This window comes from Salmo salar, chromosome 20 (genome assembly GCF_965601325.2).
Source record: "Salmo salar chromosome 20, fSalSal1, whole genome shotgun sequence".
NCBI lineage: Eukaryota > Metazoa > Chordata > Actinopteri > Salmoniformes > Salmonidae > Salmo > Salmo salar.
The window spans coordinates 8,327,925-8,344,928 of record NC_138310.1 but is presented as its reverse complement, the minus strand read 5'-3'; the positions used below and the strand labels follow the sequence as shown (position 1 = coordinate 8,344,928).

General features: G+C 42.0%; 1 protein-coding gene and 1 long non-coding RNA gene across 3 annotated transcripts; both read right to left on the bottom strand.

Annotated features, from left to right (window-relative positions):
* Positions 1-669: 669 nt before the first annotated feature.
* On the bottom strand, positions 670-10,022 carry LOC106580153 (aquaporin-3). The gene is made up of 6 exons (XM_014160893.3): positions 9,834-10,022; positions 2,332-2,458; positions 2,008-2,145; positions 1,714-1,829; positions 1,390-1,607; positions 670-1,106 (listed from the first exon to the last, which is right to left on the bottom strand). The coding sequence occupies exons 1-6, from the start codon at positions 9,939-9,941 to the stop codon at positions 917-919; spliced, it is 897 nt and encodes a 298-aa protein (XP_014016368.1). The 5' UTR covers positions 9,942-10,022; the 3' UTR covers positions 670-916.
* Positions 10,023-14,033: 4,011 nt separating this feature from the next.
* Positions 14,034-16,496, bottom strand: LOC106580240 (uncharacterized). Of its 2 annotated transcripts, XR_014381805.1 has the most exons (3): positions 15,087-16,496; positions 14,499-14,884; positions 14,034-14,427 (listed from the first exon to the last, which is right to left on the bottom strand). It is a non-coding gene; the product is annotated as an uncharacterized LOC106580240 (long non-coding RNA). The 2 variants fall into 2 exon arrangements; XR_014381804.1 differs by having other exon boundaries at positions 14,034-14,884.
* Between the last annotated feature and the right edge of the window lie 508 nt (positions 16,497-17,004).

The window sequence follows — 17,004 nt, the reverse complement described above, 5'->3', positions numbered from 1 at the left end:
CTAGCTAAAGCAAGTTAATAAAATTGCTAGGTGGTTAGTATTATAGAGACACAACAAAACTGTTTTATTTATTCATCAGGAAGGAATCAATAGGCTACATAGCTTGATCAAATTCATTTACAATCATACCTCCTGCAAGTCCTACCCCTCACTGGCAGCTGAAATCAAATCTGTGTGTGTCACTCAGCATTCTCTCTCCTCCTCCACTGACGATACTGTCTGCAGACACTAGAGTATATAACATCCTGCCAAGCATATCTTTGCGCCATGGTGCACCTTGGAAGCAACCGCTTACTAGGGAGGAAACCACTGACAGATTTTTTTATAAATAATTCTGATAAAACGTGGGCTTAAAAATTAAGTTTAGTAATTAATAAAAAATAAAAAGTATAAAAATCTTAGGAAATGAGGCCTCTGGTTGACATTGAAATTCATGGACTCACTAAAACGTACACTTTTCATTTGATCTGGACACATGTACAATCTGTCTACAGCATATAAATACAACGGGATCATTAAAACGCTATGTTAGTATAAAACATAAAATACTGTCCAAACAGAAGAGCTAAAGACACTAGGCTATATACTTCCATTGTTTCCAAACATTTTGAATTAATATAATTCTGTGTTTGAGTCTTTACTTTCTCCCCTCTTACTTAAGGACACTATACAGCTACAATGTAAGACAAAGGACGCCTAGAGACAGATGTACTGTGACAACATTTTAGAGTAAGATTGATGTCCATAATGTGTGTGCGTACTGTAGTTGTCTCCTTACAGACTAACAGACACACAGCCGTCAGAGTTAAGAGTGAAAAGGGACCCACCGGCCCTCAAGGAGACCATACTGTACCCCACTGAGGCTGAGCTTAGGGGTATGGGATGCTGGTAGTGGTAGTGGTGGAGGTTTTGAGGCTCATAACATCTCTTCCTTTAGGGCATCTTTTGGGTTCATGTTGGCCAGTTTGACTCTCTCCTCCTGGCTCTTCCTGTCACGAACCTCTCCCTCCTGATGAAAGCCAACCATCAGCTGATAGACCACCACACCAATGATGGCTCCCAGGAATGGGGCGAAGATGGGCACCAGGAACCAGCACTTATTGGCACTGAGAGAAAGAGAGCGAGAGAGTGAGAGAGAGACGAATCCAAGAAGTTGTGCGAGAGAGATTTTTTTTTTAAATATTTGCCTCCTCTGCTTTTACCTGTTCGATCCATCATCACCATCTCCCATTTTGTTTAATCATTATATCAATAATGTACAAACCTCTAACCAGGAAATGGATACCGAGTGGTAGATGTATAGTGGTAGAATACATGTGAAGTGGGCAGAGAGGTGAAGAGAGAACCAGATGCATGCAGAGAGAGAAAGAGGATTGGGGGAGGACTCACGTGAAGACCTCGGTACCCCAGCCTGCCAGAGAGGTAAAGAGGCGTGGCCCCAGGTCCCTGGCAGGGTTGACAGCGTAGCCAGAGTTGAAGCCCATGGACAGGCCGATGACCAGCACCACGAAGCCCACCGTGAAGGCCTCCAGGCCCTGGGGAATGGGATTGTTATGGGGGTCCACGATGGCCAGGATACACACGATCAATGCTGCAGTGCCAATCGTCTGGGATAGAGATACCTCCATTAACGTGGAGAATTCCGAATATACTAGTAGTTCTAATTCCTGATCCAACCAGTTTGGGGGTTGTATGCGGAAGAAAGGGGCTTACCTGGTCGAAGAAGCCGTTGACCAATGTGAGATGTTTGCCAGGGTAGGTGGCGAAGATGCCAGCGGTGGCGTTGGGCCCGGTAACAATGAGTTCTCCAGCATAGTTCAACAGAGCGTCTGAGAGGAGAATACACACACACACACACACACACACACACACATTATGATATAACATCAACTGTAACGAGGTGTTACGTTGTACACAGATTCGACCTTATGTCTAAGTTAAGACTTTTCAAAGAGTTGACTCCAACAGATGCTTCCTGTCCATCCCTGGACAGTCCCGAGGACTCACCATAGTACAGACCAAAGATGATCCCGGAGCCCAGGAAAGCTCCCAGTGTCTGGAAGACGAAGTAGACTGGGAACTTTCTCCAGCGATCTCTCCCAAGCAGGCAGAGGGCAAAGGTCACTGCCGGATTGAGATGGCCTCCTAGGAAACACACATGTTGAGAGATTGTTAACATCAAAGCAGGACAGACATTTAGGATCAAGACTTAGAGACATGACTCAGCCTAGGAACAACTCATGGGAACAAATCTGCTCGAGGAGAACCTCTACACCTAAACATGTTGGTGAGGTAATTAATGCGCATATATTGCTAATATGAGGTTTGTACCTGATACCTGGCCACAGACCAGGATCCCTAGGGTGGCAGCGAAGCCGAAAGCAAAGTTGACGGTTAGGAACATGCCATGAGATCCTCCACTAAGCACCAGCTGAGCCACTGCACCACAACCAAACATCTGTCAAGAGAGGGAAGAGACAAAAAAAATAACATGGGTACCAACAAACAATGATCATCAACATTGTCTGTAAAAAAAAGATTGTAATGACTGCATATGAGGAGCACTAGATGTGTTTAAAGCCAGAGCAGAGGCAAACATTTACTCAATGCTATGTTAACACATTGCAATACAGTGCCTTGCAAAAGTATTCATCCCTCTTGGCGTTTTTCCTATTTTGTTTCATTACAACCTGTAATTTAAATGGATTTTATTTGGATTTCATGCAATGGACATTCACAAAACAGTCCCTATTGGTGAAGTAAAATTTTTTTTTTTTTTAAATAAAAAAAATAAAAATAAATGACAAACGGAAAAGTGGTGCGTGCATATGTATTCACCCATTTTGCTATGAATCCCTTAAGTAAAATCTGGTGCAACCAATTACCTTCAGAAGTCACATAATTAGTTAAATAAAGTCCACCTGTGTGCAATCTAAGTGTCACATGATCTGTCACATGATCTCAGTATATTAACACCTGTTCTGAAAGTCCCCAGAGTCTGCAACACCACTAAGCAAGCGGCACCATGAAGACCAAGGAGCTCTCCAAACAGGTCAGGTACAAAAAGTTGTGTAGAAATACAGATCAGGGTTGGGTTATAAAAATATCTGAAACTTTGAACATCCCATGGAGCACCATTAAACCGATTATTAAAAAATGGATAGAACATGGCACCACAACAAACCTGCCAAGATAGGGCAAAACTCAAGGACCAGGCAAGGAGGGCATTAATCAGAGAAGCAACAAAGAGACCAAAGACAACCCTGAAGAAGCTGCAAAGCTCCACAGCGGACATTGGAGTATCTGTCCATAGGACCACTTCAAGCCGTACACTCCACAGAGATGGGCTTTACGGAAGAGTGGCCAGAAAAAAGCCATTGCTTAAAGAAAAAAATAAGCAAACACGTTTGGTGTTCGCCAAAAGGCATGTGGGAGACTCCCCAAACATATGGAAGAAGGTACTCTGGTCAGATGAGACTAATATTGAGCTTTTTGGCCATCAAGGAAAATCCTATGTCTGGTGCAAACCCAACACCTCTCATCAACCCGAGAACACCATCCCCACAGTGAAGCATGGTGGTGGCAGCATCATGCTGTGGGGATGTTTTTCATCGGCAGGGACTGGGAAACTGGTCAGCATTGAAGAAATGATAGATAGCGCTAAATACAGGAAAGTTCTTGAGGGAAACCTGTTTCAGTCTTCCAGAGATTTGAGACTTGGACAGAGGTTCACCTTCCAGCAGGACAATGACCCTAAGCATCCTGCTAAAGCAACACTCGAGTGGTTTAAGGGGAAACATTTAAATGTCTTGGAATGGCCTAGTCAAAGCCCAGACCTCAATCCAATTGAGAATCTGTGGTATGACTAAAAGATTTCTGTACTTCAGCAGAACCCATCCAACTTGAAGGAGCTGCAGCAGTGTTGCCTCGAAGAATGGGCAAAAATCCCAGGGGCTAGTTGTCTCATTTCTTGTTTGTTTCACAATAAAAAAATATTTTGCATCTTCAAAGTGGTCGGCGTGTTGTGTAAATGAAATGATACAAACCCCCCCCAAAAAAAATCTATTTTAATTTCAGGTTGTAAGGCAACAAAATAGGAAAAATGCCAAGGGGGGTGAATACTTTCACAAGCCACTCTATATAAGTCACTCAAGAGGCTTTGTCAGTATACATGATACACAAATGGATATCCTAGATTTACTACTTTTCATCCCTGAAGGTATGTGCAGGTCAGAAAGGGAATACAATCATTATCAGTGAAACTGGTTGCCATGATGATTTAAATGGGCTCTATTGTGTATTAACAGGTATAAGGGGAGGAAATTGTGAAATTGTTGTCCGTGTTGACATTTCATTGTCCCAGTCCAAATTATGGTCATTTTTCAGACACCGATGTATCTGATTAAAAACAAGTGTACTACATATTTACACCCTGATATGTATATGCTGGCAGGAAACACCTTGTTTTATATGCTCTAGAATGGAAACAAGGATTGATGCAGTGAGAGGAAGTCAGTTTCGGGAGCTACTGTCATGGTCGTGAATTAGCTATAGAGTTGCCAAGGTGGTCATACCGCATAGTGTGTTTGCACGCCAACTTGTATATATGTATATATGTGTGTGTGTGTGTGTGTGTGTGTGTGTGTGTGTGTGTGTGTGTGTGTGTGTGTGTGCCATTACTATGGGGATAACAGTAGTGTGTGGCATGTGCTGAAACAGCCAGTCGCAAGGCCCCCTGAAGCAGATGAATTGCTCTCAGACCACAGGGCACATTCGTTGAGACGAGCTGCAAGGAACTGTCTCGACAGAGGGCTTGGCATCTAGTGGATGGTTTAACATCACTGGGGTCAGTGTAAACTCTGGCTCCTGATTAGCCCCGCGGGCCTCATGCTTCCGATTGGCTGGAAAAATACCACATCTTCAGAGGGGCCCATCTTTAGTTAGACATGAAGTTAAATGTCAAAGGGATCTTAATGTCAGAAGCATCTGATAACATGTCAGTATGGAGCCAAATGCCAACTGAATTAGCCTGATCAAATTCCACCAAAAGGTTATTCACTATGATTCATGATGCCGTAAGAAATGACTTAAAAGACAGCACCTAACAAGATAATGTCCTAAATTAAATCACAGCTCTCTAAGTGGCCTGGTGGTGATAGCGACAGCATGTCATGACAGCATTACGCCATGACATTACATGACTACATTGCACACTTACTCCCCCAGACTGTCAGGCAGTTCATGCTGTGTCCTCATTCTGAGTGTCTACCGATACACCTGGTCACTCATGCGTTCCCTTTTAGTGAACAGCAATGGAGGGAGGGAAGAAGTCACAGGGAGAGGACATTTCGGGGTAGCTTTTGTTGCCGTCAGTCTTTTCCAACATCCATATACATTAAAACTGTTATTGGGACAAAAGGAAATGTGAAGAGTGAAGTGTGTGAATAAAATACTGTGTGAAGAAGTCGTCAAACTTTTTTCCAGTGGAGCGTCACTCCTAGTAACATGGCATGGAAGTCATGATTTGGGGTGGTAAGCCATGGTTTCGTGTGGCAGCATGTGGTCTCTCATCCCTTCAATTTAAGCAGAGAATAGCACACAATGACTGTTTCATAGATGGAGCTGTAATATAAAGAGAAAGCTTATCGCTGTTGTTTTCTCCCACCCTAGCTCTTGGGTTTATGTAAGGACTGCATTGTTCTCTGGATGGTGCACATGCACACCATCGCTGGGGCCAGAAGGACATGTGTCCAACCACCTGTCACACAAAGGTGACACAGTTAGTCCACTGGGAACAGTCATCAGTTCAATGTTTAGTTTTGATTTACATTTGGTTAAGTTGTCAATTAAGGTGAATTCAACACTATGTCATTGGATTTAGGTTAAAAGTTGTGTGAAAAAGCAACTCAAAACATTTTTTTTAACATTACTTTTTGTAAATCCAATCAGTTTTCCATGTTCATTAAGCGTCATCACAATTTTCTTTGTTGAAATTACATGTATTCAATGTTGATTCAACCAGTTTTTGCCCAGTGGGAGATCTCAGGAAAGACCTGTCACCCCGCTGACCTTCAGGGACAAATAGTGCCTGTTGTCTCCCCTTCGACCACCTGGACAAGGAAATGTCCACAGAGACACCAGAGCCATTCAGCTGTGTCTAATCAACAACTGTCGTTTAGTTTGACTATTTTCCAAATCCTGCTATTGCTGAAATCTGTTCTCCATATGCATGGGTATAGCTCTGTGCATGACAAATGTAATACGCACACACACATTACCTGTCACATACACACACACGAAACACACATTTTACATTTTAGTCATTTAGCAGACGCTCTTATCCAGAGTGACTTACAGTAGTGAATGCATACATTTCATACATTTTTTTTCCCCCGTACTGGTCCCCCGTGGGAATCGAACTCACAACCCTGGCGTTGCAAACACCATGCTCTACCAACTGAGCCACACGGGACCACACCCTGCCCATCCTTCCTTCCTCCGCCTCCCTTTACCTGAGTATCAGTCAAAAGCGCCTGTCTGTTCACGCAGTCATTACATTAGTCAGTCATTAGTATATCTTGAAGACAGGTGACGTCTATATATGTCCTGGAGGGCGTGAATATATTTGGCATGTTCAGGTTTCACCCATTGCGCTGTTGCTGTCACTCCCAATACTGCAATCCACGTTTGACATAGCACTTATTAAATAGACATGCCACACCTGCTACTAGTGCCTTAGACAGTGACGTAACAGGTTTAATACACAGTGCTTTTCCATCCATGCTCCTGCTGGAGATTTACATAATTTTCTTATTAGCAGTGTAACACCTGTCTACGTCTATTTACTACCTTATAAGAAATAGTACTTTTACGACAACGCTTAACTGGTGCAACAAGTTTCTGGCGCTTGTGTTCCTTTTCTGACGCTGAAAGTTGGTCCTGTTTTAGCGAACCAATGCAAGGCTTTTCTAGATGGACATCGATTGTAGAGATCCTTTCGCGGCATGAGAAAATGTACTGCAATAACGTTAGGCAATGAAGAAACGCTTTGTAAAACAGGTGTGAGAGAGCCTGCGACCGTGAGTAAGACTGAGTCATCTCTCTAACAACTCTTTCTCTCAGAGCAAAGAAGTGAAACTTAACAGCCTAAAAAGCCTGCAGGTTGTAGGCCACACTGGCTGTATTATCTGGTAGGTGCTTAAAGTACTACTACCCATTTTCTTAAGTGGCCATTTACTGCTAGAGCAAGATAAAGAAACAAATTGCAGGGGTTGTTTAGTTTGTCTTGTTTGTTTATTTAACATGGCGGATGGCTAAGGTCTGTCAGTAACCGAGGGAAGATTTAATCTGTCAGTTCCATTAAAGCCAACTTAAAGCTCTACACACACACACACCAATCCAATTCACATTCCCGCTCCAACAGATCCACAGATGACACAATTTCCCACCTGGACAAGAGGAATACCTATGTGAGAATGCTGTTAATGGACTATAGCTCATCATTCAACATAATAGTCCCCTCCAAGCTACAAGTAGGCAACAACACCTCTGGTCACACTGACCCTCAACACGGGGGCCTCACAGGGGTGTGTGCTTAGCACGGTCCTGTACTCCCTTTTCACCCACGACTGCGTGGCCACGCATGACTCCAACACCATCACGATGACACGATGGTAGTAGGCCGACAGCGATGAAACAGCCTACAGGGAGGAGGTCAGAGACAACAATCTCTCCCTCAACGTCAGCAAGACCAATGAGCGGAACGTGGACTACAGGAAACAGTTGGGGGGGGGGCTCTGCCTCTTCCTCTAAGCAGTCAGACATATCTCAGTTCTTTCGGTTATTATCTCTCCCTAACAAACAAGGTTCTAATGTCCAAACAATGGGGCGTAGATAGCTAAAAGCGATGCAAGTAAAGACACTCCCCCTGGGGCAGGAAATAGACATGTATTGATTAACAGGTGTGAACAAAACTGAACAGTAAACATAGAAGGTATCAAACATTCGAAAATGTGACTTATTGCAGAAATAACTACATTCTCGAAGGGAATAAACATGGTCAGGTTCTATGTAAGTATTTGATAAAGTTTTGGCTTGCGGTGCAGCTTTGCTAACATCGATCTGTCTTATTACATTCATGAAATCTGACGATGCTAATATGCTAACTCCAGGTTGTAACCAGAAGTAAATAATGGATTATTGGGGATTCTGTCACCATGGGCCTTAAGACATAACTCAAGGGGAATTATGGGAAATGCTATCCAAATATAGATTTGGGATGAATTATCGCTTTAACATGGACCAAACAGTCTTGAAGAGGGCCCAACAGTGCCTCTTCCTCCTGAAGAGATTTGACATGGGACCTCAGATCCTCAAGAAGTTCTACAGCTGCACCATTGAGAGCATCTTGACTGGCTGCATCACCGCCTGGTATGGCGAACTGCACCACCCTCGACAGCAAGGCTCTACAAAGGGTGGTGCGGATGGCCCAATACATCACTAGGGCCGAGCTCTCTGCCATCCAGGACCTTTATACCAAGTGGTGTCTAAGAAAGGCCCAGAAAATTGCCAAAGACTTAATCATATCACAATCAACTTTTACCAGTTGAATGTAAATTATAGGAGACCGTCTGTGCTACTATACGGTCCTTTATACTAAATATTTTCAGTTCCAGGTGCGTAGGAATCAAAATGAGAATACCGGAAGAGATCGAGACCCGCACGGTGCAGGAATAATTAAAAAACTGAGGCTAAAAATAAATTAAAATAAAGATGTTTATTTGAACATCATGGTGCCAAAATGTTTATTGTGTAAGTCCAACACGCTCTGAGACAGCTTCTATCAATTAATTAGACTGCTGAATAGCTAATCAATGGCTACCTGTACTATCTGTATGGCCTATCTGCACTGACTACCTGTACTGGCCATATCCACAGAAAGGAGGTAAAAAGTTAAAGGAAAAATCCGGCATAATCTTCTGAAAACGTAACTTTTTTATAATTTTCTTTGACTTTGAAAATGTAGGTTGTGTATATCGGTAGATAAAATAAAATCTCATTTTTTCCCTTTTTAAATTTCCTTTTAAGGCAGAAAAATGTGAAAGACTATTTCATTAGCGACTGTAAACATGCACACACCTCAAATACGACAGCAGAAGAGCACGAGGTTGCAAGGTGAGTCCTGGATCATTATGCAGAGTAAAGATCATGTGTCCATGTTCTTGTCAACAAGAGCAATCATATTTTCATAAACACTCAAGGAGTTTAATTTATAGGTGCCTATATGAGGCTCACATTCCCGACCCCAGAGAATTTGAGGTCAAGTGCAAAGGCTAGCAAAAGCTGTAAAGCCATGCTGAACTTATCTAATGGAGTTAAGAACGTGGCGTAAGTTCACTCCACATCTAGCTTGAAATGTTGCCGATGGAGCAATCCAATTGGTACCTTTTGTATAGCTCAAATAGTTGTTACGTTGTCAAGGAAGATGGTCGCGTGTTTATGAGCAGAGGAACACTGGTTTGAGACCGGTATGGGGACATGGACAGTGGAGGAAGATCTATTGTGAGCAGCTCACTGACGTTGGTTTCACTTACCAGTGTCCATCACTCTCACATCTTGGCATAACAACAATAGTCGATACACAGGTTATTGTTAATCCAGTAGTATTTTGTCTCGAGGTTTGAATACGCACAAACTAATATTTCTTGTGGCAATGAATCATCACAGTAAAACATGCAATCTACTCTTCTGAGAAAGGCTTGAGTGAGGATAACTTGAACATCAATATGGTAAATTAGGACGTCAGTGAGGTGAAAAGATCGCAGAGCTCTTACCACCAGGATGAGGGTACCCAGACACTCTGCCATGGCCTGGCGCAGCAGCAAGTTACGGATCTGGAAAGTCTGTGCCAGCTTGTCCATGAATATCTTCTGTTTTCCCATGGTTCAGTGCTGATCAGCTAACTTCCTGTATTATGACTGGGTGACAGCAGGTAGGTAGGTCCTACTGTGTGTGTGTGTGATGGCTAATGCAGTGGCCTCCTCTTATAGGACCTGGACCTCCTGTGGTTCCTGCCAAAGCCAGCCCCCTTGAACCCTCCCTACTCTCTCGCTCTTACTCACTCTCGCTCTTCCTTCTCTCACTCCCTCCGTCTCACTCTTTCCCTCATAACTCTCACATCCTCTGATCTTTCTCACTGATTCAAACTCAAACACACCCTCTCCCTGTCTGTCTCTTCTGTTTCTCACTCTCTTCTCCTTTTCGTCCATCCTGTTTTATTCCTCTCTGCCTGAAACTTTATCACCATGTTTTTTTCTTGCTTTGTCTGGTTTGAATAGAGGAGTGAGTCATTTCCCCATAACTGCTCAAAAGGTTTGCTTCTAACATCAATAACGTTGTCTATTCTGTTGAGGCACTGGAGTACATTGCATTCCACTTGACTCCGACAGCATAGATTGCATTCACTTCTTGATCAAATATGATCTACCTTCAAGTTTTTTTCTGTTATCTGCTATATCCAACATTGTATTTTATATTGCAACCAGTGTTGGGGAAGCTACTCTGAAAATATAGTTTACCAAGCTATCAATGACTTCACACTGGAAGAAGTAAGCTTCACTAAAGTTACCTTTAAGAGGAATTATTAAGAAAAAGATAGTAACTTAAGTTAATTAAGCTTAGAAAAAGACGCACAAACTACTTTGTCAGAAATGATCATATCTAAATCTGAAATGTCATAGACTACAAATTGCAAGAACAGATCACTCTGGAGTCAGATGTTAACAGAATGTTAGTTTAGCCAATTAAAGACAAAAAGTGAGAATTAGGCACACAAAAAGTGTTTCATATGAGAATTAGGCAGGTCTGATATCGAAAAAGAAGACATTCAACTTTAACAGCTGTGGAGCTTTTGCATTGACAGTGTAAAACTATAGAGTTCCTCACCATGACTACACACAGACACATGCTAGACCAGCTCCTTCTAAGAGGATGGTTGGTGAACCTGAGATCAAGCGTGTGTCATTCCTCACATGACCATAAATCCAGTTATGGAAAAGGTGACATTTTTGTGAAATATGTTTTCTTAACGCAATCATTGACAGACTGATAGCCTCTTATGAGCTGGTTTATGCGGTACACTGCCCACCCTGATCAAGTCTTTCGGGACAACCCATTACTTCAGCAGGTCTCACATCTCATCACTACTTCAGCATCACATAGATGGGCTCATTTTCCCAAAGTATTTGTTCAATTAAGGGATACTCAGTGCAGATCTAACATTCTAAGTGTTTATGTCGACAAAACTACATAAATCACTGATGAATGGTGATAAAACATCCCAAACTGGAAAATATGCAACAGTCAAGTCAAAAGCAAGTTATTACTTTAAAACGAAGTTCAAACTTCAGTTACAGCCGGTTAGGCAAGCATTTGTGGGGACAGGATAAATAAAGTAAAAAAAGACAAATTGTTGAAAAGGTTGAACCAGGTAACCAGATAATTCCCAACGTGCGAGGAGTCACGATTTGAGCAGGAAATCCTGTAATAATTAGATAGGTAACAACATTGGGCGAGGACAAAATAAGTCCGGACAATTATCTGTCCATTGTGACATGATTATGTGGGAGATGGACACAATGGAGCTTGATTAGGTATAACACGTCGCCTCTCCTTGGAATTTCCTCAACATCTAGTCAGTATGTCAACACATTTTTTTACACACATTCATGGTGATTGTCGCTTTCCAATGTCTGTGTACAGTGTGATGACCAAATTAATATCCCCCGCGGGATAATGAAGTTGAGTGAGCTAAACATAGCACTAGCAGGAATCCCAATCACAAGGACTTTCTTCCAAAGAAAGTTTCAAGATGAAAATACATTTAGCAGGCATATATGGCGGGGAGTCACTGCCAGTTCAAAAATGCAATGCTTAAATGCTCAATTGAAATGTGAAAATGATGAACGCATTTATATTTTCATATTAGTGCACATGATTCATGCCACAATGAAATTTCCATGTTAAAATGAAAATTGATAATTGCAAATGGTAAATAAAAATGGCAAAAGGTTAATTGAAATGTGCAAAGTGAAATGGAGCATGTTTTTTTTATTTTCCAACCGCCCAATTTACCATTCTCTATTCATTTTCAAACTGTATGCAAATTGCTTCCTGGAGGCGTGAACCAGGAGAGCAACACGACACCACAATGCAGTGATATCCTAGCCATGTCACACACTATGCCCATTGATATTAGACTAGTGTAACTGATGGGGTTTGAACCTGGTGTCCTGTATACCAGAAGAACATCTTAGCCTGCTAAACCAACTCTTAGGTAATTTAGCCTGGGGAGCCAATGCAGTTTTTCTGGTCTCAGGCAGTTACTCAACACTAGGGAAAGTTACTCATCACATTTTTGTGGTCACCGAACCACTTCTGATTAGTTAGTCTCATAATGAGTAATCTTGCCTGATACCTAAAGAGTTGCTATGTCTGATACCTGAAGAGTTGCATTGGCTATGGCCAGTGGGCACAGTTCAATGTCTAGTTTTGATTTACATGCGGTTGAATTGTCAACGAGAGAGAGAACTCAACATGAAATAAATAAAAAAATGTCACCCTTTCATTGGATTTAGGTTAAAGTTGGGTGAAATACAAAATTCCTTTACATTGATGACTTTTTGCTAATCCAATCTGTTTCCCACATTGATTCAACATCACATTTTTATTTCAAATGAGGTGGAGAAAACATTGATTCAACCAGATTTTGCCCAGAGGGTAGGGTTTGGTTTAGCAGGCTTATGTGCTCTTCTGATGTGCAGAAGACCCTTGTTCGAACCGTCAGTCATATTTATGCTGTGGCTCAGATGGGTCAATGTGAAGAGGTCAAAGGATGGTGAATTGTAACAGAGGTGGTTCAGTTAACACACATGTATGAGTAGGCCTTACCTAAGACATGAAGAGTTGCATTGGCTCCCAGAGTCAATGCCTAGGCTTCAGTTTAGCAGGTCTATGCTTTTCTGGTGCGCAGGAGACCTGGGCTCGTACCATGTGTTGGTTACACTAGTCTAAAAATCTATGTACAGAGCACAGGTTGTTGGCACCTGAATTGGGGAGGTGGGCTCGTGGTAATAGCTAGAGCAGAATTGGTGGAATGGTATCAAATACATGGTTTCCATGCGTTTGATACCATTCGCTCTGTTCCAGCCATTGTTATGAGCCGTCCTCCCCTCAGCAGCCTCCACTGGTACAGAGAGCCTGGCATGGCTAGGATGTACTACTACATAGTGCTCCTCTCCTGGTTCGACAACAATGTATGTCAATAAGTCATTGTTTAGGTCAAAGTATGATATATTTGGACTTCATGCAAATCTGTGTAAATGCAGTGTCTTTTCCTATGATATACAAATGCTACCAAAAGGTTGCACCTGTGTCCACTACAATGTAGAAAAACACATATCAGCCATCTTTCAATAGTTATCCATCTTACTGGAGCGTATTCTTATCCGGAATCATCCATATTAATGTAGAAGTATTTAGAAACATATTCCATTCTTATTTACAGTAAAAAGTGACTCCAAAATGACAATACATGATTTACCATTAATTTCTATTGGGCACAAAATAATCTGAAACATAACCAAAATAAACAGCAAATGCAACCAAACAAAGTGTACAGTCACAAGCTTAATATAAATCATTGCGTGCTAGGAATATGGGAGCAAAAACTAAACTTCTGACTACTTTCATTCACAAGTGAATGTCCCAATAGTTTTGGTCCCTAAAATGGGGGGACTATGTATAAAAAGTGGTGTAGTTTCTAAACGATTCGCCCAATGCGGATGAAAATACCCTCAAATTAAAGCTGGCAGTCTGCACTTTAATGTCATAACCATTGTATCGTTTCAAATCCAAAGTGCTGGAGTTGAGACAAAACATGTGTCACTGTCCCAATACATACGGAGCACACTGTGCGTACAAAACAGTAACACAGACAGGGTTAAAGCACCAGCGAAAACAAAGACATCACATGATTGGTTTCTTACAATGTTTATTTTATCCAGTGAATGTGCATGGCTTGCGTTTAGCACACAATTGGATAGACAATGACTGTAAGTGTGTTACAACATGTTGATTTCATTTTCACAAAAAGGTGTCAACGAGTTGACATGTTTTCCTGGCTACGGGGGTAATCCATTTCAAAATGTGATTGTTTAAGTTAAAATACAATTACCGTACGTGTTTCTGTGTGCAAGCGTGTGTGCGTTTGCACACGTGCCCAGTCCACACCACCCATTCACCTGTCCTTGCCACCACTGACTTGACCAGGCCCATGACCCTGAAGTCCTCCAGGATGGCCTCCACGTTGGGGGCAGTGTGAGACTCCTCCCCACTCAACTCAACACGATGAGCCACCATCTGTGAGGTCTGGAAGAGGGTGAGACATGTATAAGCAGAAATGGAGAGAAAGACATTTTCTGCAATTTTTCTGTCTTTACCTTGAAAGGCAATGGGCTGAAGGCTTTGGGCTTCCATAGCACTGCAATCACAGTAACGCCGTAGGGGGTCACAGAAGAACAGAGCCAGGTCTCCAAATGCATCCTGGGAAAGATGGGAGGAGACACCGGTTTAAAAATGGAGCCAATGAAAATGGAAAACTGCATGTCAGGAGAAAACGCAGACATTGCCTTTTTGCTTCTATAGAAACCCATCTAGCCTGAGCCTAATTTACGTAGGCAAAAATGACGGGGCTGAAATTGATGACGGGTAGTGCCCCCGCTGAAGTTGGCATGAGGCGGTCCACTGTCTAGCTCAGTAAGGGCACCTCCTTGGGGCTCAGGTGGATCAGGACATCATAGGCATCAAAAGGAGGCCGCATGACCACCTGTACACATGCAAAACACACACACGGAGCGAGAGAACCAAGGAAGAGAAGGGAAAGTTAATGATGGAATGGCGTATTACAAAAAAGTAGTTCAGTTATTGGAAATGAAGAAAAACATTAACATGAATGTGAGTGTGCATGTAGTAGTTCTATGAGTGCGTGGGAATATATTGATAGAATGGTGGGTAAGTGTGTGACTAACCCGGACGTCCTGTATCCGGTTGGCGTCCATCAGCTGAGGTTCCAGGACCTTCAGGCTCTCTGCGGCCACCATCACCACACGCTGAAGCATCTGAGCACCCAGGGAGAAAAACACACACCATTTAATAACACACCCCCACACTAGCTATTATAGTAACCCTACAAAACCTGTTTGTTGTCTGTCATGACACACCGTTTAAACTCCTCATTCGGAACTCTCCTCATCTACCGTCACTAAAGATTGTTTCGGAGTTCCATTGAATCACCATGACTACGCTCTCTGTTGTCTTAACCCCCAGGTCAGATGACGACTTCATGATAAAAGATCTGGTACATTTTCAAAATGTGCACTGAGCACAATTAATAGCTGTTCCATTGATACGTGTGTCTGTGTGCTCGGCTCAATCCGCTTCTCATTTAATAAGTTGATTAAGTTGCTACCGTGCAGCCTTTGTGCATTTCAATCTATGTTTTGGTCTCATTCACTGTGGGTACACTGCAGTGCTCCAAAATTAAGTGCACATTTGCCATCAATGTGAAAGTGGCAGATGCCGCAAACGCACACGTTTTCCCCCAGGCAGATGAAAATGTTAGTTTATGACGCTTCTTCTGCACGTCACGCAGTAGGCCTATTGAATTCAAAGCTCTTTGACAGAAACACATAAAAAGATGCCAGGTCTGGAGAACAGCTAGTTTGAGCATTGTTATAGTGGTTGAGGGGAACTGGAAAGCTAAATGAGAAAGAGGGGAAGCTGCCGGCTTTATCTCCCCCATGTTGCTGTGTGCTGCCGTATTTCTCAACGTACTCTGTCAAACAGCGGACGTGAAAAAAAGATCTTCAACTAATTTCCTACCGGAAGTGGACAGGGACAAAAAGCAATTGGTGAGCATTAAAATTCACTTTTTATTTTCATATAAGCCATATCCATTGTATGTCTATAACGGCATAAATTGAGAAAAAATAAAAAAGTCCGGTAAAATGTTCTTAATGCCATTTTGAATGAATGTAATATTGTATTGGTGTTATAACATCACAAACGGAATGTGCATGGCATTACAGATGAGGGATTTATAAGAGATGCTTGAAAGGTTAAAAAGCAATAGGGGTCCGTATCATGAAAAGAAACAGTCAGTTGCCTATGGTGAGTGAGATGCATCATTTCTACCTTTACCATTTTTACTAAGTAGTAATAATGATATGAGTGGATCCTCTAACAGTGTGACGCAGGAGAGCAGTGTGCCTTGAGGAAGGGTCCAAGAATAGGGAAACTGACTGCCGACTAACAAGAACATGTAATTCATTTCTGCTCCGCTGTTTATGATGGCACCTCTACTTTAATATTTACTAGTTACAGCTCTAAATTAAAATTTTTCATTGGTAAAACTGGTGCTCCTAACTTTTAAAAGTTGGGAGCACCAGTTTTACCAATGAAAAATGTTAATTTAGAGCTGTAACTAGTAAATATTAAAGTAGAGGTGCCATCATAAACAACAAAATTTAGGAGCACCAGAAAATATTTGTAAATTATTATTATTTTATTTTTTTTTAAGTTGCTATAGCCTGTATTTGGCCTTCATGTATTCTAGCTACTTCTGAAGCACATGGTGTGCCCTAGAAACGAATATGTAACCCTGGAAATATATTTGTTAATTATGAAAAGTTAAAATTGCATTTGTAGAATATTAGGTTTCAGCATTGTATAAAAGCACAATTTTCTTGTCGAGATGCATTACATGGACAATTTTAGTTCACCCAAGGTTTCCTTACCCTGTAAGCGGTCTATGGACAAGGTATGACATCGTCCATGCTTTGGTTTAGTTTCCCTGGCACCGTTTCCACATGCTAACGGTTTAGCACTTGTGGCACAAATCCCATTCAAGTCATAGGAATGATACCAGCATGTTTCATGTTCAAATCA

Excerpts from the sequence above, each read along its gene's own strand:
- LOC106580153 (XM_014160893.3), bottom strand. The coding sequence starts at position 9,941 with ATGGGAAAACAGAAGATATTCATGGACAAGCTGGCACAGACTTTCCAG. Across the intron at positions 2,146-2,331 it reads GGTCTGTGGCCAGGTATCAG|GAGGCCATCTCAATCCGGCA; the intron begins GTACAAACCTCA and ends TGTGTTTCCTAG. Across the intron at positions 1,107-1,389 it reads TGGGGTACCGAGGTCTTCAC|TGCCAATAAGTGCTGGTTCC; the intron begins GTGAGTCCTCCC and ends TCTTTCTCTCAG.